This window comes from Sorghum bicolor, chromosome 2 (assembly GCF_000003195.3).
Source record: "Sorghum bicolor cultivar BTx623 chromosome 2, Sorghum_bicolor_NCBIv3, whole genome shotgun sequence".
NCBI lineage: Eukaryota > Viridiplantae > Streptophyta > Magnoliopsida > Poales > Poaceae > Sorghum > Sorghum bicolor.
In genome coordinates, this window is record NC_012871.2 from 5,604,503 (window position 1) to 5,629,918 (window position 25,416).

Genomic DNA, 25,416 nt, shown 5'->3' on the forward strand with positions numbered 1-25,416 from the left:
GATCATGGATGGCTTTGCCACACCTTGGTGCACATGTGGCTGAGGCTTAAACCTTTCCTACCACCTCCATGGCAATGGAGTCATTCCTTGAGCCCCTTGTAGCTTTTTAGAATCTTAGATCCGTCATAGACTGAACATTCTAATCATGTCACCTATTTTTTTAGACATAAAATGGAGGGGCTCTAAAGGTTGAATGTTAGATCCGACTGAACATTCTAATCATATCACCTATCTTGACATGACTCATCATGAAGAACATACTTAATACCGTTGTGCTAAGGTTGCAAAAGGTGTTCCACCTACCATATTGCCACTTCGTTTTTTTTAGTTTTTTTTTGCCAAAAAAAAGGTCTATATATGATTGGATGTTGGGAGCCTAAGATCGTGCTTGCGTCCAATTGCTTGCTTAGAATTTGCATCTCTATTATTCCAAAAAAGAACAGTTACATCTCTATTGCTTGCATGGGCCGAGAGCCCACCTGGTTGCACCTGTCCATTGAGCTTTGAGGCCCAACGGACACTCACGCCTGGTGGTACATGGCATTCCTCCCCCGATTCAAACTCAGGCTGATAAAGAAAAATACCACCAGGATCCCAAGGTACTTATATTCATTCATGCTTGTAGGCTTACTTCAGATACACCAGGATCTCTAGCTTGCATTGTATGAGCCTAGCATGTACAGTGATTTCTCCAGAGGCACCAAATAGCGTACACGCTCCATCAAAATTGCCAACATCACCAGAATGCTCAACTTTACCCATTGCAGATTTTTGTTCTGGTAACTCAACTTATGAAAGGTCTAAAACGCTCAGTACTATGCAGAGCGAGAGCCTAATATAAGGCAGAGCTCTTGTTGCTACGAGACTGATAACCAGAGGTCCTGATATGACTGCGTCGTTTATGTATTTGTCCGAGCGACGTGATGTCCACTACAAGTAGACTGTAGACAGTGTGCAGTTTAATCGTCATCATTCATTTAAGGAACGAAACTCATCAGGGAGCTGATGATCAGAGAGAGATCATACAGACAACAGAGAGAGAGAGAAAAAATCCTTCAACAGCAATCCATACATCCTCTAGTAAACTTGAATGCAGCAACTTCAGACTTCAGTAAGTGTATTATGACCTGATGATCAGCGGCGCCGCCATGGCCTGCAAGACACGGATGTTTGGGTCTTGTTTAGTTACGAAAAGTGAAAAGTTTTCGGTACTGTAGCATTTTCGTTTGTTTGTGACAAATATTATCCAATTATAAACTAACTAGGACCAAAAGATTCATCTCGTGATTTACAGCTAAACTGTGTAATTAGTTTTTGTTTTCGTCTATATTTAATGTTTCATGTATGTGACACAAGATTCGATGTGACGGGGAATCTTGAAAACTTTTTGGTTTTCAGGGTGAACTAAACAAGGCCTTGTATCTTTTGTGATCAGGCGGTGGAATCCATGGATCACATCCTACTTGGGTGTGTATTCAGCAGAGAAGTCTGGACGGCGTGTTTTGCGCTGGCTGTGCCTCGATACCGTAGTCCATGTCCAGCAGGGGAACACGATGCAGTGGTGGTGCGCAATGAGGAAGATGATTCCCAAGCCACTACGAAGGGGGTTCGATTCCTTCTTCCTCCTCGTCAGATGGCTGTTATGGAAGGAGCGGAATGCGCGCACGTTCAATCGTGTGACCACGTACGTCGGCCATGGAACTCGTCAAGAAGATCGAGGACGAGGCAAAAGACTCTGGATCGCGGCCGGAAACAAGCATGTGGCAGCTAGCTCTGGATCAGAGAAGGGAAGCGCTCGCTATGGCCTCCTCGTCGCGCGAAATTGGGTCATCATCATGTAGACAACTATTGTAACTGTTTGACGGATGGTGTCTTATTATCTTCGTTTTCCTTGCTGTTTTTCTTGTGGGGTTTGGTAAGCTCTAGGCTTCCCATTAGGGTCCCTATTTGTATTTCGAAAACTGCTCTTCTGCTTAATGAAAGACGTGCTTTGCACGATCCCTCCAAAAAAAATAATAATAGTATGCCGAGGGCCCATTAAGCATAGAATCTTTGAAAAATGGCAGGAAAATTGCAGTTAGCACTGAACGTTCACTGAAAGTAAAGTAAGCCACATGATGGTGCTACTCTGAAACTTTGGCTTTTTTACGACCAAAACTCTTATTCAGGGCTTTTCTTTCTATCAACTCAAGTTGAAGAATCAATTCTTTGAGCACTAGCCAAAATAAAGTATATTGGTATATATATCATCTCACTTTTTTTAAAAAAAGAAGAGAAATAGCATCATGAAAATTTGTTCTCGGCATTGGGTTCTCCCGTCCCGTGATGCTTGAGCACACTTGTAAGATGTCAATGTCATAGACCAACAAAGCTTCATTTGAATGATATCAGTCGACAGTCACTACGCTCAGCTAAAGTACAGGAAACAGAATAGTACAAGTCACCTCGCCAGCGCAGTGAAAATGGTGTACAGTACCTTGCAAGCACCATATAATCTGGATGTTCAGAGCACCCAATATTCACTGACATCACCACAATGCATTCCAGTTGCATCCAGTACTCTGTAGCCAGGGGCAGAGCTCTCTTATGGCAAGGTATAGCGCTCGCCATACCTTAAATTCCCAGCAATTTTTATCCCTAAATCATTCTGTGCCATGAGCATGTCAAAGAAAATGAAGTTTCGCAACAAGAAACTCAGCTTCAGTGGCCGGAGGAAGAAGAACAGCTACGCACGAGACCATGGGCGGATCTAGAGGTATTCCCCAGTATTTCTGGGAATACCCAACTATTTTGGTACACTTTATGTAAATATATGTATATACTTATATATATAAATGTATAATGCTATAATCTATAGTATTTTCACACATTTGAACTCAAAACATGTAAAAAACTGGCATTTTAGCAAATATTAATTTAAAGTTACTGACTTGCAGTATAATTGGCTATATTTTAAGTCTATAAATTCGACTTTGTGGAAGTAAGAATATCCAAGTTTGAAATCTTGGCTCCGCCACTGCACGAGACGAAACGTTACCTGGCCTCCACGCCTGCTACTTTATGTGGCCGTTTGGACTACGGCCTGCTTGCTGGCTAGCTGGACTAGGAGCATCCACGACTATGAGACTACGACTAGTCACATTTCGTCTCCCTGAATTACTGAAGGCCTGAACCGAGCCAGTGTGTCAACTGCCACAAACCAATCTCTGACTGATCAAGATATGATTAGGATATCAGTCATCAACATCAGGTATGGCCAATGCCCTTGTCTTCAAAAGAAGACAAAGTGGTTGGTGAGCCTGAGAGAAACACTATTAAATGACTGGCAGTTTCGGCAGATAAGTTCAAGCGAATAGGCTCTCAGATTTGAGGATCTTTTTGGTCCAATGGTGCCACCTCTTATCCTTTTACATGATGATCGTGAAAATTTTCAGATATTGAAGATTTGAAGTAGAGATGGACTTCACTTGGTTAGCCTATTGACTTCATTCATATCTCCCTATTTATCTTAAATGTTTGTACTTACAATCATGATATGTTATATGTGTATACACCAATTTAGTGAGAAATCTTTGTTAGCTACGTTATCGATTTCGCCATACTGATGCAAGCGCGAGCTTTTATACAGGAGATCAAAATGTTTCAGCACCACTAATACAGTAATATACTCCGCTCCATCTGAATTTTAGCCATGGTACTACTACAGATCTTCATTTCCTTGATCTTTCTGCCATTTCATTTGGCGGTGGCCAAGGGCAATGCAGCCAAAAAGAAAAATGAGAATGTAACATAGTCTCTCTGATAGCCTTAACAAAAAAATTATACACAAATTTTTACAAGAATTAGTTATTTCACAGAAAAAACAATGAAACAAAAAACGAAACATTCTCAGTTTCAAAGAGGGCTTATATACTGGTTGACAATGGTTTGACAGGAAATCACTGTCACCATGGCCTAGTGCAGGAGAGAACAGCGTTGCCATCACCAATGTGGTTTATTCAAGAGTCGCACTCCAACAGAAAATGAAGCCAGACATCCAAATTCCAATACCAGTCAAAATCACAACTCACAACAAGTATCCATGGTTAAGGTATTCAGATCGGAACATACTATTGGTTCACAATCGCCCACAAATGACAAACCAAACTGATAACGACATCATTTACAGCCATGCGATGCGCTGGCCCTTATTGACGACGACTGACTATCTTCTTACGCGGACGCGGACGCGGTATGCTTCTGGATCAGGGCCAGGAGCTCGTCCTTCCTGGCACCGACGATAGTCTCCACCGTCTCGCCGTTCTTGATGAAGTGGAAGGTCGGCATCGCCTCGATCTTGTACTCTGCAGTAACTTCCTGTGGAACAAGGGACACAGCATCAGTACACCGTAATGGAAAGGGGAACTGGTGAGTCGCTGTCGGGACACCGTGCTCTCACCTTCAGTTCGTCCACGTCCACCTTCAGGAAGACAGCTTGAGTGTACTTCTTGGCGTGCTCGACAAACAGTGGAGCGATGGCGCGGCAAGGACCACACCAGGAGGCGGTGAAGTCAATGACCACCTGAAAGGTTGCACAAGTTGACAAAGCTCCATGTTAGATGCTGTAGAGTTGTTATATATCAACTGTGCCATAAGAAGAAAACGACACGAACAACAACTCAATTATGGTTGAATTAGACAGCATGGGCACAGATCTGGAGTAGCATTGGCTAACCCTCACATCATCCATGTTCCATATCACAAAATCCAACACAATAAGAGAACAAACCAGTTACATCCAAGAAAAGGCACAGAGATGGTCTATAGGACTATGGACCTTGAATTCTATCCAATTTCAACATGACTAGCTTGCAGATCTCAACTGCAGCCGATTCTCCCCCCCTATCCATGAGTGCATCAAATTTCAACGTGACATCATAAGTTCATAACAGAGGACATGACTGCTAAGCTTTCCCCAAATTTAAATTGGAACAACCCTTGAGTGTACCAAATTTCAACATGGCATCATAAGTTCATATCAGAGGACATCTGTAACTGCTAAATTTTCCCCAAATTGTAAACGAGCTCCCCTTGAGTGTACAAAATTTCAACATGACATCATAAGTTCATAAAAGAGGACATCCGTAACTGCTAAGCTTTCCCCAGATTTTAAATGGGCTCCCCTTGAGTGTTCCAATTTTCAACATGACATCATGGGTTCATAAAAGAGGACATCTGTAACTGCTAAGCTTTCCCCAGATTTTAAATGACTTCATACGCTAGCTAAGTTTATTCATCTACTACTTCGTAAATTATGTGGAAATACAGATCTCCAAACAGAACAACCGCCAGCTCAAACCAGTCAGACAAAAGTTACCGCAAAGCTCATACGGGTTTCCGGTTCAACATATAGATCAGCCGGAGGCAAAATAATTTAAATCACGCCTATAATAACTACAAATAACCACCAGAGATTCAGCTACAAATTCGGGATCGATTCGAAAAGCATGTTCAACAAATTCGTTGCATCCACATATCACCACTCCACCAATAAATCTGCGCACACCGTGGACATCATCAAATCCTCTAAGACTACATCAATCAACATCATCCCCTGGATTGTACGGAGTATTTGCCAAAATCGGCAACGACCCACCAAATTCTTCCCCACTACACGCGCCACACCCTAAATCGGCCAAACGCAAGCATCTCAGACGCGATTCCGAACAAATTTGAACACGGGGCGCGACCGCATAATAAGGAAACCGAAGACGATTTCGAGTAAAAACCTAGCCGTTAGCCTAGCGCGACGAATCCCCTCAACAGCTTTGCTCCAGACAAAAACACGGAGGAAATTACAAGGCGGACAACAGATGGGGGATCGGAGAAGACGAGGAGCGGGGGGCGCGTGCGTACCAGCTTGCCGGCCTCCTTGGCCTTGGCCATCTGGGCGTCGAACTCGGCCTTGGTGTGGCACGCGATCACGACTCCCTCCTCGGACGCCATTTCCGTCTTCTTCTTCTTCCTCCTCCCTCCTCGGTGGGATCGAATCGAAAGCTTCTGTTGTGGATTAAGGTTTCTTACGAGGGCTGGATTGCAAGATTGCGTTGGTGGCCTCATTCGGGGCGCGTGCACGCGGCATTTATAGGGCGCAGCGACTGGGGGATGGGTCGATGGAGAAAATGACCGAAAAGCCCCTGGTGGGTCCACGTCGCCGGGCGCGTACGCGGGGCTACGCACGTCACCGCGCTCGTCGGCCGGCTGCCGTGTTGTCTCTCGAAGTTTCAGGTTTGCTTGTCGACGGCCGCCGTGGTGCAAAATAGTACTCCGTGTACGTGCGAAAGAAAAATTCGTGTTCCTACCTTCCACACACGAGAGGTCAACGTATTTGAAAGTTGACCAATAATATCTTTTTTTGGATATTTTTAAAAATGGTTATGTTTTTTTAGCAAATACGGTTATAATTTTTTTTAAAAAATATATTAATAATTAAATATTTTAAAATGTTATAAATCGCCACAACTCATGCCATTTGGGGCTATAATTCAACTATTGTAGTTGCAACAAGGGCATTAAAAGTCAGTTTGATCGGCTACTACTTCACTGCCTTGTACTTTCAAATTTATTATTAAAACTTGTTAAACTTTTTTATTTGGCTTGCCAAATTTATGATAATTTTTTTGTCTAATTTTTTATGATAATTGGTAAGGTTTGAGACGATGAGCATTCTGTGTACTGTCACCATATTGCTTAGCCGCTTTTTTTTTAAGAAACTGGAGGGGCTGTATGTGAAGGGATGTTGTCATCGTCATGTAGTATTTCATTCTTCAGTCATACTCGAAGAGAAATGAAGCCAGACATGCATCCAGATTGCAATCCTAGTCACAAGTATATCCATATACACTGTATTCATCAGATAGATAACCCGTCGATCCAGCACGAGAGCCAACATATCGACTCCGAGCTAAACATAGTACACAATCACTTGGACGACCAAACTGATCGATAATGGCTGTGCCTACTGCTAAGTGCTAGCTAGCACGCAATATTTGTCGTTGGTCTTTATTAACGACCGGTGATGCTATCACTGTTGCACGCATTAGCATTGCTCCGATTCTCGAGCCGGTGTTGTCCTTCCGAGACTAAAAGCCCACATTTAGTCTCGGTTCACCGAGGCTAAAGCCCCCCTACAACCGATTGGTTATATCAACCGGTTTTAGAGGGTCCTGCGAGGTGTTAAAGGGATCTTTTTTTTTCTTTTCGGTTTATTTATCCATTTCTGTTTATTGTTTATAGAGTAAAATACACCGGCGGCCCTTTAACTTGTCGTCCTGTGCCATTTTGGTCCATAAACTTGCAAACACGAAAAAGAGGCCCCTAAACTTGTCAGCACGTGCCACATTGGTCCATGAACTTGCAAACGCGAAAAAGTATCCCCTGAACTTGTCGACGTGTGCCACTTTGGTCCATAAACATGCAACTACAAAAATAACACCGGCTACATGGCACTGTTCTGCCACGTGGCCGCCTCTGGTAGGCCATGCATGACACCGTTTATGGTGCTGACGTCAGCGATGATGTCAGCACTTCTTTTTTAATTTACAAAATTGATATATTTTTATTCGTAGTGTCAAATATATCAAATAATATATCAATTCGTTGCATTTATTAATTAAAAGAGATAATTTTAAAACAAGCAAAAATTATTCGTTTTCTAGGTTTTCTAGGCAGAGTACACATGAAGAGGCTACCCAAAACATTTTATGAATTTAGTATTTCATTAATAATTAGTTATGAAATAAATAAATATTTGTTGACGCGTTGAAAGAGCCTTTACACGTTTATGGACCAAAGTGGCATAGCCCGACAAGTTTAGGGGCCACTGTTTTGCGTTTGCAAGTTTATGGACCAAAGTGGCGCAGACGGACAAGTTCAGGGGTCACTTTTTCGGGTTTGCAAGTTCATGGACCAAAGTGGCACAGGCTGACAAGTTAAAGGGCCGCCAGTGTATTTTACTCTTGTTTATATATATTAATAATAGGTTTGTCAATATATATTTTATACTGATATAATAATATATATATTACACGTATATTAAGCATAAATATTATTATAGGCTTAGCTTTATAATTAAGTTTTGCCTATAATAAAATGAATAGGCCATATTAATAATTAATAGATGGATATGTAACAAGTTTTATATATAATTTTATAAGTACAAGATTAGTAACATATATATATACATAGAGTTTTTTTTCTCCGAATCTCTAAAGCCGATACAAATGATCACGTTGTTTGGAATAAGAATTTCGTTGCCGTTGAAGTGAAACTCGCCGTTTGGATTGATCACTTGCTCGCAGAGGAATCCTGCTATCGTCTCTTGAATAGCTCTGATGCGGTCTTTTTGCATGACCTTTTCTCTCAACCATTCCGTCTTCAATTTGAAATAAAAGAAAAAAAGATATTAGTTATATAAGTTATTCAATATAATTCAAAAGATAATGAAAAGAGACACGTAACGTACTCTGAGGGTCTCTGTGGGTGTTTGATTGACATGTACCATCAAGAATTTGCAGACGTAATATCCACATAGGTTGTTCCCCCTTCTTGTCTATTAAACACCATTGTACGATATATAAAAAAAATTCATGGCCACGATAATAAGAAAACTAAAAGTTAGCGAAAGTTTGCTAGCTAGTACAATTTACTTGTGGATGAATTATATTAAGCGGCGCTTTACAACAATGAGATGTTCACGGTCAATAAATCTTTCTCAAACCCTGCACACAACCATTGTGGATCGTCAACTAATAATTACAGAGTCATATCATGATATTCTTTTAGCTGAGATCGACATTACGTACCTTTGAATAATGTTTACCATTTGTTGGTAATTTTCTTGCGGTTTTCTCAGTGAGTCATAGATTATCAATCGGTTCTTGGGAATTTCAATGACCATGAGTATACAGTGAAAACTGTTTATTACACATATATATAGTCAGACCTATAACTATATAAAATCCGAATCGAGTAATAATAAGTAAAATAAAATATGCATGCACTTAATAACTATATAACTCACTCACTCAAAGTTGTAGGGTAAGAGTATTTTTTGTTTTTTTATTAAAAAAACCTCATAAAATTAGTGCAAACTTCTGTCAAATAATATGCAATGCGGTCTCGGTCGAACCCCCAGCTCCCTAAACATTCATCGGACCTTTCATCATAGCTGAAGGTGGATGGCGGGAACATGCTCTCGTTGGAGACCATCATGGGCATGATCGTCTCTGTGCAGGCCTGCACGTACAGGAGTATGTTACAACTTACAATCTCTTTTTTTTTTTTGTGACTAGTATGTTACAATCTCAGATTCTCATTGTTGTCACCATTGGATCACTAACATTACGCAGGGCATGCAAATGGGAGCTTGCCCTTTTAAAAAAAGCACTTAGGTGTTTCAGAAAAAAGAAAAATTCTGAAAATTGCGCAATGCAATTTTCAAGTAGGTCGAAACGAGATTTGCAAGCGCCCGTTGCTAGTAAACTTGAGAGATTGTGTGACTGATGCACAGATTGAGTATCGCATTCGAGCTATAAAACACTGAACTATCAGTCTCGACTCATGAGGACAACTGAGGTCTTGTTTAGTTCATAAAAATTTTGGTTTTTTGCTACTGTAGTATTTTCGTTTTTATTTGATAAATATTGTCCAATCATGAAGTAACTAGGCTCAAAAGATTCATCTCACAAATTACAGGTAAACTGTGCAATTAGTTTTTATTTTTGTCTATATTTAATGCTCCATACATACGACCAAAGATTCGATGTGACGAGAAATCTTGAAAATTTTTGCGAACTAAACAAGTCCCGAGAAGGAGCTAGGTGTCAACTGTCAAGGTGCTGCTCCACGTAACCATTGGGGTGTCAATGGTGACGTGGGGGTACTTGAGCCTGAACCAGGAAGCCAACACTGCAAACAAAGAACAACGAGCATCAGTGACAAGTAGTACACGGTTCTAATCGGACACGTATGAACACAACGCAGCAGAAGAGGCAGGAAGCTGCAGGCGCGCAGAGGAGACGCTGGGGCTGTCAATGAGCACCCACCTGGTCCTGGTCCTGGTGGTGCCGCCATTGTTTGCCGTCTTGCTTCTGTCTCTCGTCAGTCGTCACTCTTTTTTTTTTGACCGGAACGGTAGGGGAGTCCTCGACCCTTTTTTTTAATTAAATAAAAGAATCAGTACAAAGCAATATTACAAGGCATCAAGCCCAAAAGGAAAAAAAGGACAACAAAGGTTACATATAAGCCTCTCTCCAATTTAGCAATAGATCACTTTTCGGTGGCTTGGCCTTGGTACAAACAAGTCCAAGTTCAGCTTTGAACTGCCTCTTCCAGAGCTGTAAGTTCTTCTGGCCATTATCGAAGATGATGCCGTTTCTTGTTTTTCAAATGATCCAGCAGGCCGTGATGATGATTTCTCTGAAGATGGTGCTACAAAAAGCCTCTCTTGCTTGGATTAACATGTCGAGGGGACTCAAGTTGAGGTTCCAGTTGATGGATATAGAGGGGCCCAACAGTCTCTACTGAATGAGCACTCAAAGAATAAATGGAAAGAAGTTTCCTCACATCCTAGATTGCAAAGAACACTACTGTAGTCTTCTAGGTGCATGTGTTTCCTTTTTAAAAGATTTCTGGTATTAAGCCTGTCCCTCAAAAGGATCCAAAAGAAGAACTTGTGATTTCCTAGATTGCTTGATTTCCACAACCACTTGAATAAAGGGGAAGCTTGGGTGGATCCAATGAGAACCATGTATGCCTTCTTGCTGCTATAGACCGAGGATCCCCAGGTGTATAGCCATGAGTCACATAAAGTTTCATCCCAAGTTCTGCTATTAAGAATGTCATAGACATCATCAAGCTGTTCAACAGCTAGAGGAGGTAGAGGAAGGGGGCTGAACAATGCATCCTCCCACTGGCTGAGGAAGAATCTGATTGAGCACTTTAGTTTTCTTGTAAAAGAGAAAAGTTGGGGAAATCTATCCTTTAATGACTAGTTAATCCAAACATCTGCCCAGAACAAAACAGAATTACCTCTGTTGGGTACACACATCGAGATTTTTTGGAAGTTTGGAAAAAGTTTCATGATGTCCTTCCACCAAAAGGAACCCATAGGGCTTCTTGCATGAGGAGGAGTCTGGGTGTTTGAATATAACTTATTCCAGGTAAGTTCTACCCAAGGTAAGTCTGCATAATTGTAGAATTTGTCCAAAAATTTCATAAGCAAGGCTTCGTTTTGGCTTTTAATGTCAATTATGCCCAAACCTCCCTGATCCTTGGGTCTGCAAGCTATTTCCCATGCAACCATGCATTTGCCTTTTCTGTTAATGTCACCCTTGTCCCATAAGCAATGTTTCCTGTACGAGTCAATTTGCTTTATGATTTGTGAAGGTAGTTTAAGGGAACACATGTAAAAGGTTGGGAGGGCCGAGAACACCGAGTTGACTAAGATGACTCTTCCATTGTAAGAAAGAAATTTACTAATTCCAGATAGTCTTCTTTCTATTCTGGCCATCAGTGGCATAAACTCGGTGACTGTTGGCTTTTAGTTCCAAGAGGCAGACCCAAGTATGTAAAAGGCATATCTCCTACTTGACATCCAAAAGTATTAGCAAGGTGAGTGGCTCGTTCAGATCCCATGTTGATGGGTATCAAAAAGGATTTGCTGAAATTTACATGCAGTCCAGTTGAGTCAGAGAAGCTTCTTAGTAGTCCTTTGAGGCTAAACAGGGTTCTAGCATCCCCTGGGAGAACTAAAAGCGTGTCATCAGCATATTGTACAATGGAAAAGTCATTCTGGAAATCATCACTGATGGGATGTTTGAGAACGAGGGGGGTTAAGGACTTCCCTAACGCTCCAGCTTGTCCATTAGCCCCATCCTCCACGTATGCACTTGGCCTCCATGTCACACAGTTTAGTGGTTTTGCAGACTTTCAGATTAGCTTCCAGAGGCACCAAGTGCATCTGACAAAAGAATGAAGCTCCTACGAAAGCGCGCGTTGGAGCAAAGATCCCATCAGTCTTTTCAGAGCAGGAGCACAAGTTGTGCTGCTCGCAGTGGAAGCTTTGCTAGCTTCTTGATCTACATGTACTTCACTTTTAGGTGATGAGGTAGCGTTGCTGCTGCCCTAAAAGGAAGGCGCACTGATGGGCCGGAGGTATGGCTATATGATTGGGCCAGTGACATGAGCAAAGTTTGGGAATTTCATGGAAGTTTTGCAGATGATGATGTTCATACTTTTTGCAGTGATGTTCTTTAGAAAAATAACCATGTACTATATTGTTCCCTGCCACTGTTTCACTGTTGAAATGTGATGCAGGAGTAAGAAATGACATGTATAAGTTATGTTGCAAATTATTGAGATTACTATGTGGTTTTACACACACGCACACACTTTATAAACATTTATAATAAATTAGGCTTGTAAGTCTCGAGATTGATGAAACTTTCACCCCTAGGCACCTCGCTATCAAGGGATCGAATCAAGGCACACATTGCCTACTTGAATAGATATATATCTTAATGAGACAAATGGGGCTACAAAAACCTAGCATTTGATCCTTGTTGGTAGGGAGGAACTTCAACCCCATGTGCCAGAACACCCCCAAGTTAGATTCTCAAAATCCTAGATCCTTTTGTATTTTACCGTTGCATGGACTCGGGACAAGCTCACCGGGGCCACTTCTTCATCTATCTTTTGTGTGCTCTCTAACACTGTTTCTATCGTAGTCGCCGCCACATACGCTGGACCTAGGTGATGCTACCATGCAGGGACCAGCAGGCGGCCAAGGCTCCGCCACACCTTGAGTGACGGAGGGTTGAGTGGAGCAGCCGAGGCCACATAGCGGCGACATTAGATGGGGGCAATGGTTCAGAAAGATGTTTTTTTTTCTGCTAAGAGGTTGACATGTGTGGATATTCACAGTGACTAAGTAGTAAGGTAAATCTCGACAATGTGAAAATAAGATCGACTGTTGTAATTATTCTCCATTGATGTGGATGGGTTGGCCGCCCATGGAGCCTCTAGTGTGAGGGTAGTTTGCCGTTGTGACCCAAAGACTTCGTTGTAGTAATGACGTGTTAGCTAGGGTATTGTAATGATTTTATTGATAAATGTATGAACCTCAACTTAAGGAAGAAGCAAAGAGTAGAGACAACATATATATACATCGAGTGTCAATGAATATAAGTTTGCTGCTATTTTGATTTTGTCATCAAACTGCACCTAGGCCTTGTTTAGTTCCGATAACTTTTTAGTTTTCGGAACTGTAGCACTTTCGTTTGTTTATGACAAACATTGTCCAATCATGGAGTAACTAGGCTTAAAAGATTCATCTCGTGATTTACAGTTAAACTGTATAATTAGTTTTTATTTATTTTCATCTATATTTAGTGTCTCATGCATGTCCCTCGTTACTAATTAAGCTATGCCTAGTACACCAGACACATAGATAGAGTGATATAAGTTTACTGCAAAGGAAAACTATGAGTCGTGCACTATCCACCACGTACCATTTGAGATACTATTGGAAGGTAAGGGTGGTTGCCATTGCCACCCAACGATTTCTTTGTAATATATATAGTAGCGTTAATTTAGGCATTGCCGTGTTTCTATTGGTAACTGCTACTCATATAAAATAGAATGTATGAACCCCAACTTATGGAAGATGTAAAAAGCAGAAAGTAGAAATCCATACCTTGTCAATGAATACAAGTTTGCTTCTATTTTAATTTTATCATCAAGCTGCATTTGTGCACGTTATTGTTGGAAAAAGGACAATATAAAACTGAAACTTGATATCTAACGCATGTCATCATCCTTGGAACATTATATTCTGCAGGTGATCTGCAAGTGAAACAAGGAATTTGGTATTTGGAGAGGTGTAGCCATCAGTGTGAAATAAATCTATTAAGTTATATATGATTCAGTGGGTATGAAATTTATAAATCTATAACTAAGTTATACATGATCCAATGAGTATAAAATTTTTACTACAATTCAAGCATACAATAATTAGTCCATCATAACAATTTCATCATAATTATACCATAGAAACTGCAGCTATAAATTAATTACAGAAAAACATAGATCTAAAGCTACTACAAAAAATTGTACTCCCTCCATTCTGGTTTGTTAGGCGTTCTTACGTTTTGGAGTTAGTCTGCTATGTTAGGCGTCAATGCTTTGGAATACTCACGCAGTAAATGAACTTCCATGGCGCTGGGTGAGAATACGAAGCATTTGCATGCAGGCGACTAGGTTGGAAAGGCGCCATGCAAAATTTTTGAAAGGGATGGCTCGCATGTTTTGCCACAGCGCCGAAAAAAACGCGCCACTCTTGCCGCGCGATTCGAAAAAAATACGAAACTACTCCGGCTATACACACGCGCTCGAGGAAGATGGATCGGTTCAGCTTCTCCGGCTGCATGGCAGCTTCATGCATTTAATCCCCGTAATCACCGTACTCTGTGCTGCATGTATTAACGTGTGTGCTTATTACTCTCCTTGGTATCTGAGATTTTGTTGATATGAAACCAGAATGGAGGGAGTACTAAGGGCACTCACAATCCAGACTCTATCATAGAGTCTAAAGTTATTTATTACCTCGAATAATGTGGAATTGGAGTCTAAATAAGACTTGGAGTCTTATTTTCTCTACCTCTTTCTTCAATAAATATACTACCATAAATAATATGTAATTAATTGTCTTGGACTCTGTGATAGAGTCTTGCATTGGGAGTGCCCTAAAGCATATACCGTTGTACACTCTGTAGATCTACTCATATGGAGTCGAACAAAATTGTACCTTTTATTTTATAATTTTCAAAAAATTCAGTGGAAATAAATAAAAAATAAAAAAATAAAACCACCTTTGGAAACCACCCATAACAAGCTAGGGAGATAAAACGAATGGTTTTAAAAGTAGAGGGAGATGGTTTATCCAGTTTAGAGTTCATAGAGAAAAAGTAAACTTTCACAAAAGTTTAGAGAAATAATATTAAGTTTAGAGGGAGTATGTTATTAATGTTCAAACGCTAGTGCTTAATTAACTGTTTGTGTTTGTACCTTTTATTTAAAAGAGTATCAATATAATTTAAATCTAATTTTTAGTGTCCTCTATATAGGCATACGATTCGTTCAGGGAATTGGTAAGGTTTGAGACGACGATCATTCCTCGACACTGTCACCATATTGCTTATCTTATGTGCAGGGATGACGAGCTAGCCTGGGGCAAATAAAAGGATACACACAGTGCAAGCTTAGCGATGTCATCGTCCTGTAGTATTTCATTCTTCAGTATCATGCATACGCATACTCGAAGAGAAATGAAGCCAGACAGTAATTTATTTGTTGGCCCTTATTATTGACGACTGCTAATAAGTGCTAGCTAGCACACACGCCATTTATTTTGTTGGCCAGTAGTACTATTATATATCTCCTTAGGCGGACGCCGAGGCAGGAGCGCCGGCCGATCGACGACGTAGCACTAGTAGTACTTGTTGATGGTTTCCTCGAGTTTCTCCGGATCGGCACCAACAAAGCTCTCGAGCGTCTCGCCGTTCCTGATGAAGAAGAAGGTCGGGAAGCTATGGATGTTGTACTTCTTAGCAACATCCTGTGTAGGTGTAGAACAACAAGGAAACACACACAGCATGCATGATCATCAGTACGATCGACGAAGTCATTTCATGCATGCATTGGTTGGTTGAAATCATCAAATCAAATGCTCGATCGATCGGTTTGGTGAATGGCATATATATATGTGGATGGGGATGGATTCGGTTCGGGACAGTACTGATCGATCTAGCTCGATCGCTCTCACCTCCAGTTCCTCAGCATCAACCTCGAGGAAGACAGCGGCAGGGTACTTGTTGGCGTACTCCTTGTACACCGGGGCTATCTCTTGGCAAAAAGGGCACCAGGTGGTCATGAAGTCGATGATCACCTGATGGAGGGGCGTAGTAGGTACGTACGGTGAAAAAAAAACAGCACAAAAGTTGACAAACTAAGCTCAAAATGCATATATACTTATGTTAGAGGCTGTGTATAGAATTGTCGCAGCTGGTGCAAAATTAAACGTCGATGCAGACGATCAATTGTGCCATGATGCATCACAATCTTCACAAGATGAACACAAGATGGTGATCGATCGGGGCGCAGCGCGCGCGTACGACGTACCAGCTTGCCGGCCTCGTAGGCCTCGTCCATCTGGGCGTCGAACTCCTCGTTGGTGTGGCACGCGATCACCGTCCCCTCCGCGCCCGCCATGCCTCTTCCTCTTCCTCTTCCTCTTCCTCTCTGGGATTGAAAGCTAGCTTCTGATGCTGACCAAGGTTTTTCTCTCGCTCGGGGCTGGCAGCTGGCTAGCTAGCTAGCTTGCAGAGATTGCGTTGGTATAGCCTACGGGAGCCGCTTAATTTATAGGCGCAGCGACGACTGGAATGGACTGGGAGCGAGAGGGGCGAGAGTACTGCGCGCAAAAAAATTAAGCGGCTCCCGTAGGCGGTGAGAACTTGAATTAAGGGCATGTTTACATGCAGCCAAACAGTCAAAATATTTGAAGAAATGGACATTTTTTGAAAGAATAGATCTAAACAGGGGCTTTTAAACTTGGCTGTAAAGATTTGGAATTTGGGACCTTAGAGCCTCAAAACTGTGTAAACTTGCTTATGGACCCGTGTCATGTATCTTGTAGAAAAAAAAATTTGAGAAGCATCTAAACACCTATTTAAATATAAAGTTTACAGCCAAAAGTTTTGGATGTAAAGATTTGGGATCTAAACACGCCCTAAGCGGCTCCCGTAGGAGCGAGAGGGGCGAGAGTACTTCATTGCTCGTACTAGTATATTAATTTGGTGGAATGATTGTCTCAAACCTTATACCATCATTGATTCCCTTAACAAATTGTATACCAATGACACTACAAATTCACTTTGAATTATATTAATACTCTTTTAAATAAAAGTTACAAAAAAAATATAAGCAGTTAAGCACTAGAGTTTGAAGTTAATGGCACGTTGATTAAAAAACCGCAATAACAAATTAATAAGACCAAAAGATATGAAAGCCATTATATTGATGCCAAATGTTTGGAGAAGTTATGTTTTACTAAGAAACATATCTTGAACACTGTTCATATGAATACGAATTCTCAATGGTTTTGCATTAAAAAATGCTCCTAAAAGCATATTTTCGTGAGAAGTGGTACGGTATGTATTGATGAAATTTTATTCTTCTTTTTACGGTAATCATATTAGTTCTGTTTCAGAAATTGTTCTTTTGATGTATTTATTATCAACCATTATTATAAATATGTTAAATTAAGAATATACGTTGGATTTATTTTCGCTTTAGAAGTTATATTAAACACAAACGTACGTATAAATAAACTTATATATACACTACCTAAACATATATTACCTCCGTCCACAAATATAAAATTGTGCTCACTGTTGCTGTATTTTCCAAGGTCGGTGTCGATTGTAACTAAATGAACGCATAGGCTTTGTGCGGTATTATCTTACTGGTGGCTTTTCTTGGGCCTCCCTTTTTGCACGGCAAGAAACCAGATCCTTGATGCTTGCAGATATTACATGTGAGTAACTGTGATAGTACAAATTAGATGTACGAATGTGGAACTCAGATCACTGATGGCTACGCCTCTCCAAATACCAAATTCCTTGCTCCACTTGCAGAGCACCAACAGAATATGATGTTCTAAGAATGTGATGACATGTGTTAGATATAGTAAAGTCTAATTTGTAAGTCCTTTTCCAACAATAATGTGAACAAATGGAGCAGCTTGATGACAAAATTGAAATAGCAGCGAATTTCTATTTTCATTGACACCCAAGGTATGGTTTCTACTTTTTGTTTTTTACATCTTCCACAAGTTGGGGTTCATAAATTCTATTTTATATGAGTAGCAGTTACCAATAGAAACATGGCATGCTACTATACTACAAATCGTTTTGGGTGGCAATGGCAACCACGCTTACCTAGCACTGACCTTTCAGATATATTGTTGGAAGGTCAGGGTGGTTTGTCATTGCCACCCAAATACTTCTTTGTAGTACGTAGTAACACATTAGGGTATTATTGTGTTCTTATTGATAATAATGTATGAGCCCTAGGAAGATGCAAAGAGTAGAGACCATACATATATACATCACGTGTCAATGAATAGAAGTTTGCTGCTATTTTAATTTTGTCATCAAGCTGCACTTCTGCAAACATTGTTGCAAAAGGAGTTGAACCATAGTGCACACATATCCCCTCATGACTAATTAAGCTATGCTTAGTAGTACACCCCACAAAGTGATATAAGTTTACTGCAAAGGGAAACTATGAGTCATGCACTACCCACCATGTACCATTTGAGATATGATTGGAAGGTGGGGGTGGTTGTAATTGCCATCCCACAATATATTTGTAGTAGTAGTATTTCATCAAAATTGCTATTGATATATTGTCAATGAATAGAAAATTGCTTCTATTTTAATTTTATCATCAAGCTGCATTTGTTTAACATTATTGTTGGATCGAAAAGGACTATTTACAAAATAAACTTGATATCTAACACATGGCATCATCTTGCATTGGAACATCACATTCTCTAGCTAGGTGTTCTGGAATGGGAACAAGGAATTTGGTATTTGGAGAGGCATAGCCATCAGTAGTCTGAGTTCTGCGTCCGCATCCAATTTATTCGCTTGCAATCACTACTGCAGTTCGAGTTTGTAGGGGCAGCTAAAGAGCCTCTGTAGGGCGTGCGGCTGGTGTTTTTAGCCGCCCCTACAAATCCATTTGTAAGGGCGGCTAGTAATGTCAGTCGCCCCTACAAAAACAGTTTGTAAGGGTAGTTGTAGAAACAACTGTCCCTATCGTTTGATCACAGATCAAGGCATAGTATTGGTGCACTTGAGCTTGGAGACTATCTTTGCTAGGTTGATCACCCAAAGTAAAAGCATTTTCTTTACTCATACGTAGTTCTTTATTTTTCTACTTTATGCAATTTCAACACTTGGAGTAATATTCTCAGTGACAGACTTAGTTTGCACCTTAACAAAGTCATTGAGAGACTTGGGGTTAAGCCAAGATGAGGTACCCTCCTTTTGCAGTTTGGTGTATGGTACTATAAAGTTTCCACTATGATGCTAACGACTTATTTATCTTACATGCTATCTAAAGTGAGCACCATGTATCCCTGTAGATATATTTATGTATTGCTTTCTCACAGGTATATGCATATATGCACCTCATGGCTACCTTACCAAAGAGTGACCGTAAAAGCAAGAAGGGATGGATATGCTATATCATAGAAATACAACCTAAACAGCATTGGTTGGCACACAAAGAAGCAGAAGCATGGATGCGAAGGACCTTAATGTGTCAAGTGATCAGGAGATGATGTACTATGTATGATTAGTGGACAGCCAGATAAAATAAATTAGTATAACTATGTAATGACTCACATTTCGATGATGTGGCTTGATGTGAGAGTATATAATAATGACTTTTAGTGTATACAATCTATATAGCTCATATAGATTGTCACTATGAACCACACTCTTAACAATATTTTTTTTGTAATGGTACAACATACGTCAAACTTCGATTATAATGTTAATTTTACAAATTTTATTTTTTAGATTAGATGTCACTTGACATAGGTATTTAATTTTTATAGTATTTTTATCTAATCGTGTGATGTGTTTATTTTAAACATAAAATATTAGCTATTCCTAGCAATGTACGGTACACTACCTAGACATTAATTAATTTTAAAAAAATAAAAAAACAAGGGCTTAGGTATTATCTCTTAAGGAGTAAAGAGTGCACTGTAGTATTGTCTTTATGAATTATGAATATTGAGAGTTTTAAGATTTTTTTCTAACACATCGTGAGGATTAATGTTACGTTGGAGGCTTCAATTGTAATAATTGTAAGACCATATATGAAACCATCGTTCCTTGGACGAGAAATCACTGTCACCGTATGGCTTAGCTTTATGTGCAGGATCGGGTGAGCCTGGGGGCTGAGGCCAAGGATACAAGCTCAGCGTTTGTTTTCATCATCATGTGTTTCATTCAGTCATGTAAACTCGAACCGAAATGAAGCCAGACATTTAGATTGCAAGTCCAGTCACAAGTATCCAACATATATCGACTCCGATCTGAATCTGAACTGAACATAGTAAGTATAGTACACAGTCAGTTATTTAGACGACCAAAGTGATCGACAGTGGCGGTGCCTACTGCTAGCAGCCTACCACGGCATTCGTTGGCCCTTATTGACGGCTGGTGATCATATAGATGCTATATTTAGTTTAGTTTGCTATATATATACGTCTCCTTAGGCAGAGGACGACGCAGAGGCTGCAGAAGTGTTGTCGATGAACTCCTTGACGGTGTTACGGAGCTTATCCGGAGAGGCACCAACAAAGCTCTCCAGCGTCAGATCGTCCATGATGAAGACGAAGGTCGGCGCCGCCTGGATGCAGTAGCTATGAGCAACTTCCTGTACGTCGTCGTCGAACAAGGAAACACACAGCTAGCATGATCAGTACTGTACGACGACGACCATATGCATGATGATGGGGTTAGTAGTTGAATCGAAATCGAATGCATTAGTGAATTAATTAATTCATTATGATCACCTATATATATTCTACACCCTAAGTGAATATTATTCTACACCGCAAGTCAAAACTGAGCAGAAAAAATATAGACACACACACTATTGGCTATATATTGGGATGAGACGCCGACACCGTACGTCGTATACGTACTCACCTTGAGTTCGAAAATGTCGACCATGAGGAAGACACCTTTAGTAGGGTACTCCTTGGCACACTCCGCGAACACGGGGGCTATCTCTTGGCAAGCACCGCAGGTTGGGGACATGAAGTCGATCACCACCTGATCATCATCGATCGACGAGGCCAGGTGTTGTAGGGGACATTTGATCAAACAGCAGGCCAGTTGTTGACACAAATTATTAGTAAGCTCAAATGGCATCATGCTCAATAATGTTAGAGGCCGTGTGTAGAACTGTTAGTAGTATAGTAACAAAGAACAAGAACACAAACAAAAACGTACTCATCGTTGAACAGACAGCATATCAATATTATCGAGGAAATTAATTAATGAAATTTACAGCAGGGAGATGGTGATCGATCCGGCCGGGGCCGCGCGCGTACCAGCTTGCCGGCCTCGTAGGCCTTGGCCATGTGGGCGTCGAACTCCTCCTTGGTGTGGCACGCGATCACGGTGCCCGCCATGCCTCTCGCAGTCGCAGCTCGCTAGCTCTCTTCTTCCTCGCTGGGATCGATCGAAAGCTAGCTTCTGGCCGGCGCTGACGACTGAGGTTTCTCTCGGTGGCTGGCTGGCTGGCTTGCAGAGAGATTGCGTCGTTGGTGACCTATAGTATAGCCTGGGGCGCGAGGCGTGGCTTTTATAGGCGCAGTGACGCGTGTGTTGGTGTGCCTGTTGGACGGGACGACGTAATCGCGCTCGCCGGTGTGCTTGCCGACGGCCGGCCGGTCGCCGGTGGTGGTGCAAAATCCGTGTGGAAGAAATTACAAAAAAAAAAAAATCATACTTCAGCCTGGGAAAGTTTTCTACTGAATTCGTTTAAAAACATTGTACTTCACCAACCACAAATTAAACCGTACATGTTAAAACGAGTATAGTTGATGTACTAGAAAACTTGACCATTGATATATTTTTGTGTATTTTTAATTCTTTTCCAAAAAGAAATGTATGGCTATTTTTATCTGCTATGGATAATTTTTCTTTTTTTAAAAGTATAAAAATATTTTCTAAATTCCTATTTTTTTATTTATGAATTGATGGTCATAATTTTGTCATGATGTTCTTACAAAAATAACTACTGTCGTATTCTCAAAAAAAAAACTTTTGTCTTGATTGATGTCCGTATGTGATTGGGCAGCAAGAAACTAAGAATACTTTATACTTTTATTAAAAGCATAGTATAAACATTTTGCAATAGATTACTTACTCCTACGCTGGTAAGTCTTGAGGTTGATGAAGCCCATCACCTTGGGAACCTTTTTATCAAGGCAGAGACATTGCCTAAAACTACAATACTAGATAAAAAGTTTGTCTTAAACCAGGCTTCATTTAAAACCTAGTATTTGATCTGTGGTAGGGAGGAAATACAACCCCATGTGCTAAACACCCCCAAGCTAGCTTCTCAAAATCCTTTGTACTTTAAAAAAATTTTGGACTCTTTGACACACACATATCCCCCATGAACGTATATATAAGCTTGTACAGAAGTGGAAGTATGAAGAGACATTATAATCTTGCACTGCCCATGTATGCCTTTTCAGATATATTATTGGAAAGGTAAGTGTGTGGTTGCCATTGCCACCCAAAGACTTATTTGTGGTAGTAACGTGTTACGGTATTAATTGTCATGTTTTTATTGATAATATATGAACCCCAACTCAAGGAAGATGCAAAGATTAGAGACCATACATATATACATCAGGTGTTAGGGTATTGTCATGTTTTTATTGATAATGTATGAACCCCAACTCAAGGAAGATGCAAAGAGTAGAGGCCATACATATATACACGTTGTTGGAAAAGGAGTTGAACCATATTGCACACATGTCCCCTCATGACTAATTAAGCTATGCTTAGCAATAAAGTGATATGAGTTTACTGCAAACGGAAACTATGAGTCGTGCACTACCCACCATGTACCACTTGAGATATTATTGGAAGGTGAGGGTGGTTGTAAACTTGTAATTGCCACCCCACGATATCTTTGTAGTAGTAGTATGTCATCAAAATTGCTATTGATATACATTTTCAATAAATAGAAAATTGCTTCTATTTTAATTTTATCAAGCTGCATTTGCACAACACTATTGTTGGATTGAAAAGGACTCTTACAAATTAAACTTGTTATCTAATGCATGTCATCATCCTTCTTGCATTGGAACATCATATTCTCTAGGTGTTCTGGAAGTGGAACAAGAAATTTAGCAACCTGAGTTCTTCGTCCGCATCCAATTTGTTCGGTCGCAGTTACTTGTATGTAATATCTGGAAGCATCAAGCATCCAAAGGTGTGGTTTCTTATCGTGCAATGGGAGGCCCCAAAAAAGCCACCAGTAATTCTCTTATCGTGCAATGGAAGGTCCAAGTAAAGCCACCGGTAAGACAAGACAGCTTAGGGCATATGCATTCAGTTTATTTAGTGCAAATTCTATTACTTGCCTGGTCATGCTCTGTGCCGAATGTGTGGCGCAGGTCGGCCCACACGCTCGCGCTAGAGATGATGAAGGAGAAGACAAAGGTGGCTAGGGTTCTACAGCGGCAGAGTTAGGAGTTCTATTCCTGGCGAGCTTAGAAGGAGGTTTGTGGGGCGGGGGCGACACAATGGTAGAGGCAAGCGAGACAGTGGTGGGACGAGGTGGTGCGCAGGAGAAGACAGTTTGGTGGGGCTGGTAGTGGGGGCATCAAGGTCACATAGGCCCTAGGATTAGAAGAAAGCAGAATCAAGGGGCAAGAGCAGGAGACAGGTGGCGCAAATCGGCGATGGTGGACGCAGGGGTGGGGGCATAGAAAAGGACGAGGACCCACCCATGCCTCGTCCTGGCGGCCGGCTAGCATGATTGTGATAGTTTATTTTAATAAACAGGAGGGGTTGGTCTCTAGAATTTATTAATAACAAAAACTAAAAGGTACAGAGTCCACAACAAAGGTATAGGATACAAAGAAAATAAGAAAAAAAATACACAAAGGAGAGACTAGCCATAGATCAAGAGATGGTTGATATTTAGTCCTAGCCCCGTAGCTTAACTAGAGCTAAGCTTTCATCTTAAGATTTTTTTGCACTGACTTATCGTATGTTGTTGTACACATCTAAAGATCAAGTTATTCCGCATAGACCAAATTGCCCAACACATAGACCCCAAAGCGCAGCAGCGTAACCTGGGACATCGTCGTCATCCATCTCTCCAACAGTTATGAGTTCACGTGCCAGATACTCAAGATGCGTACGGTGCCGATAGGTGTAGCGTTGTGAGCGAAGCGAGTGCGAACCCTGGTCCCTGGCATGCCCTGTTTATTGACAGAAACCGCACAGGAACTCCAAGAGAGCGACTAGCTTAAAATACATTCTAAATTTGTTAATTTAGCTATTCTTTAAACGATAATGTTGCAGTGAGGATGTCCGTCTGTCCGGATGCTTCTCATTGGGCTTGTGGACTGGCCCAACAGGTCTGCTCCCCTCTACCATCAGGGCTTCTCTATCGATTCTCAAAAAAAAATCATGGTTTCTCTATTTAAAAAAATAGATGCATTCCCCATCTGGTGGCGTCTCCACCACTGCACCGCGCCATCCACCTGCCGCTCACCTTCTCCAGCGTTGGGGTCGCTCGCCGCGGGCAGCCTACCCACTCATCGCGGCCTTCTCTAGCGCGGGAGATCTCACCACAGCCTGCCACGATATTATCTAGTGTGAGGCTACTCGTCGCGGACACTACACCCGTCTGCCTGCTGACACCCTTTCTTAGTTAAACTTAAGATATTTTGACTTCTCAAGAAAGTTAGAACGATTTAAAATTTGAGGCAGAGGGAGTAGCACTTTATTAGAGCAATGACATGGGATTTAGTGGGCCTGGATGCCATACAATTGTACTTAGTAGAATATATTTGTAGCACTTATTAGAGGGGTATGACACATCACTTAGTGGATGTTGTTGTAGCATTTATTGAGGGATGGCATGACATATAACGAGGTATGAAACGTGGATAGCTTGCATGTAGAGATTGAAAGATAGTGGGGTTTACTTTAATTTTATAAGAGATATAGATTCGTTGCTTGTGGCCTTATGCTTTTCAGAGCAACAGAGGTGCACAATTTTTTTTGTGTTTCTGCTCTTCCTATGTACTCCCTATGTCCTCTATAGTGCATTCTACAAAATTTTAAGACAAATTAATAGAGAACATAAAAGACGTATGTACCCTCATTTTATTTTCTAATCAGGCGCTATCGTCAACGTGATTAATGATGATTGGTTGATAAATGAAAAGTATTTAATGTAAAAATTAGTTTTTGTCCTCTAGAATGTATTGTATTTGAGGATAATTTTTAAATACTAGAATGCTCTATATTACAGGATGGAGGTATGTTAGTATTCCCTCTAGCCAATTTTTTGTCACATTATTATGCGCGTGTGATATTGGATACATATCTTTAACCAATATTTTTTCAAAAAATATATTCCTCAAACAAAACACACCGCACCCTACTAGAAGTTTAAGTGTGTGTGTGTGTGTGGACTTTCTTATCCACCGTTTGGTGAATGAATTTAGAATTAGGAAATCATAGCATG

General features: G+C 40.8%; 2 protein-coding genes across 3 annotated transcripts; both read right to left on the reverse strand.

The window, feature by feature from the left end:
- LOC8056638 (thioredoxin H1) lies at nt 3,976-16,308 on the reverse strand. Of its 2 annotated transcripts, none has more exons than XM_021454685.1 (3): nt 16,219-16,308; nt 4,439-4,561; nt 3,976-4,356 (listed from the first exon to the last, which is right to left on the reverse strand). In XM_021454685.1, the coding sequence occupies exons 1-3, from the start codon at nt 16,306-16,308 to the stop codon at nt 4,213-4,215; spliced, it is 357 nt and encodes a 118-aa protein (XP_021310360.1). In that variant the 3' UTR covers nt 3,976-4,212. The 2 variants fall into 2 exon arrangements, with proteins under 2 accessions (XP_021310360.1, XP_002461568.2); XM_002461523.2 differs by lacking the exon at nt 16,219-16,308 and adding an exon at nt 5,896-6,104.
- Nucleotides 20,144-21,451, reverse strand: LOC8059551 (thioredoxin H1). The gene is made up of 3 exons (XM_021454686.1): nt 21,242-21,451; nt 20,835-20,960; nt 20,144-20,559 (listed from the first exon to the last, which is right to left on the reverse strand). Exons 1-3 carry the CDS (start codon nt 21,320-21,322, stop codon nt 20,395-20,397), a joined length of 372 nt encoding a protein of 123 aa, XP_021310361.1. The 5' UTR covers nt 21,323-21,451; the 3' UTR covers nt 20,144-20,394.

Excerpts from the sequence above, each read along its gene's own strand:
- LOC8056638 (XM_002461523.2), bottom strand. The coding sequence starts at position 6,099 with ATGAGGCCACCAACGCAATCTTGCAATCCAGCCCTCGTAAGAAACCTT. Across the intron at positions 4,562-5,895 it reads CCAAGGAGGCCGGCAAGCTG|GTGGTCATTGACTTCACCGC; the intron begins GTACGCACGCGC and ends GCAACCTTTCAG. Across the intron at positions 4,357-4,438 it reads TGGACGTGGACGAACTGAAG|GAAGTTACTGCAGAGTACAA; the intron begins GTGAGAGCACGG and ends CTTGTTCCACAG.
- LOC8059551 (XM_021454686.1), bottom strand. The coding sequence starts at position 21,322 with ATGGCGGGCACCGTGATCGCGTGCCACACCAAGGAGGAGTTCGACGCC. Across the intron at positions 20,961-21,241 it reads CCTACGAGGCCGGCAAGCTG|GTGGTGATCGACTTCATGTC; the intron begins GTACGCGCGCGG and ends GATGATGATCAG. Across the intron at positions 20,560-20,834 it reads TCGACATTTTCGAACTCAAG|GAAGTTGCTCATAGCTACTG; the intron begins GTGAGTACGTAT and ends GACGACGTACAG.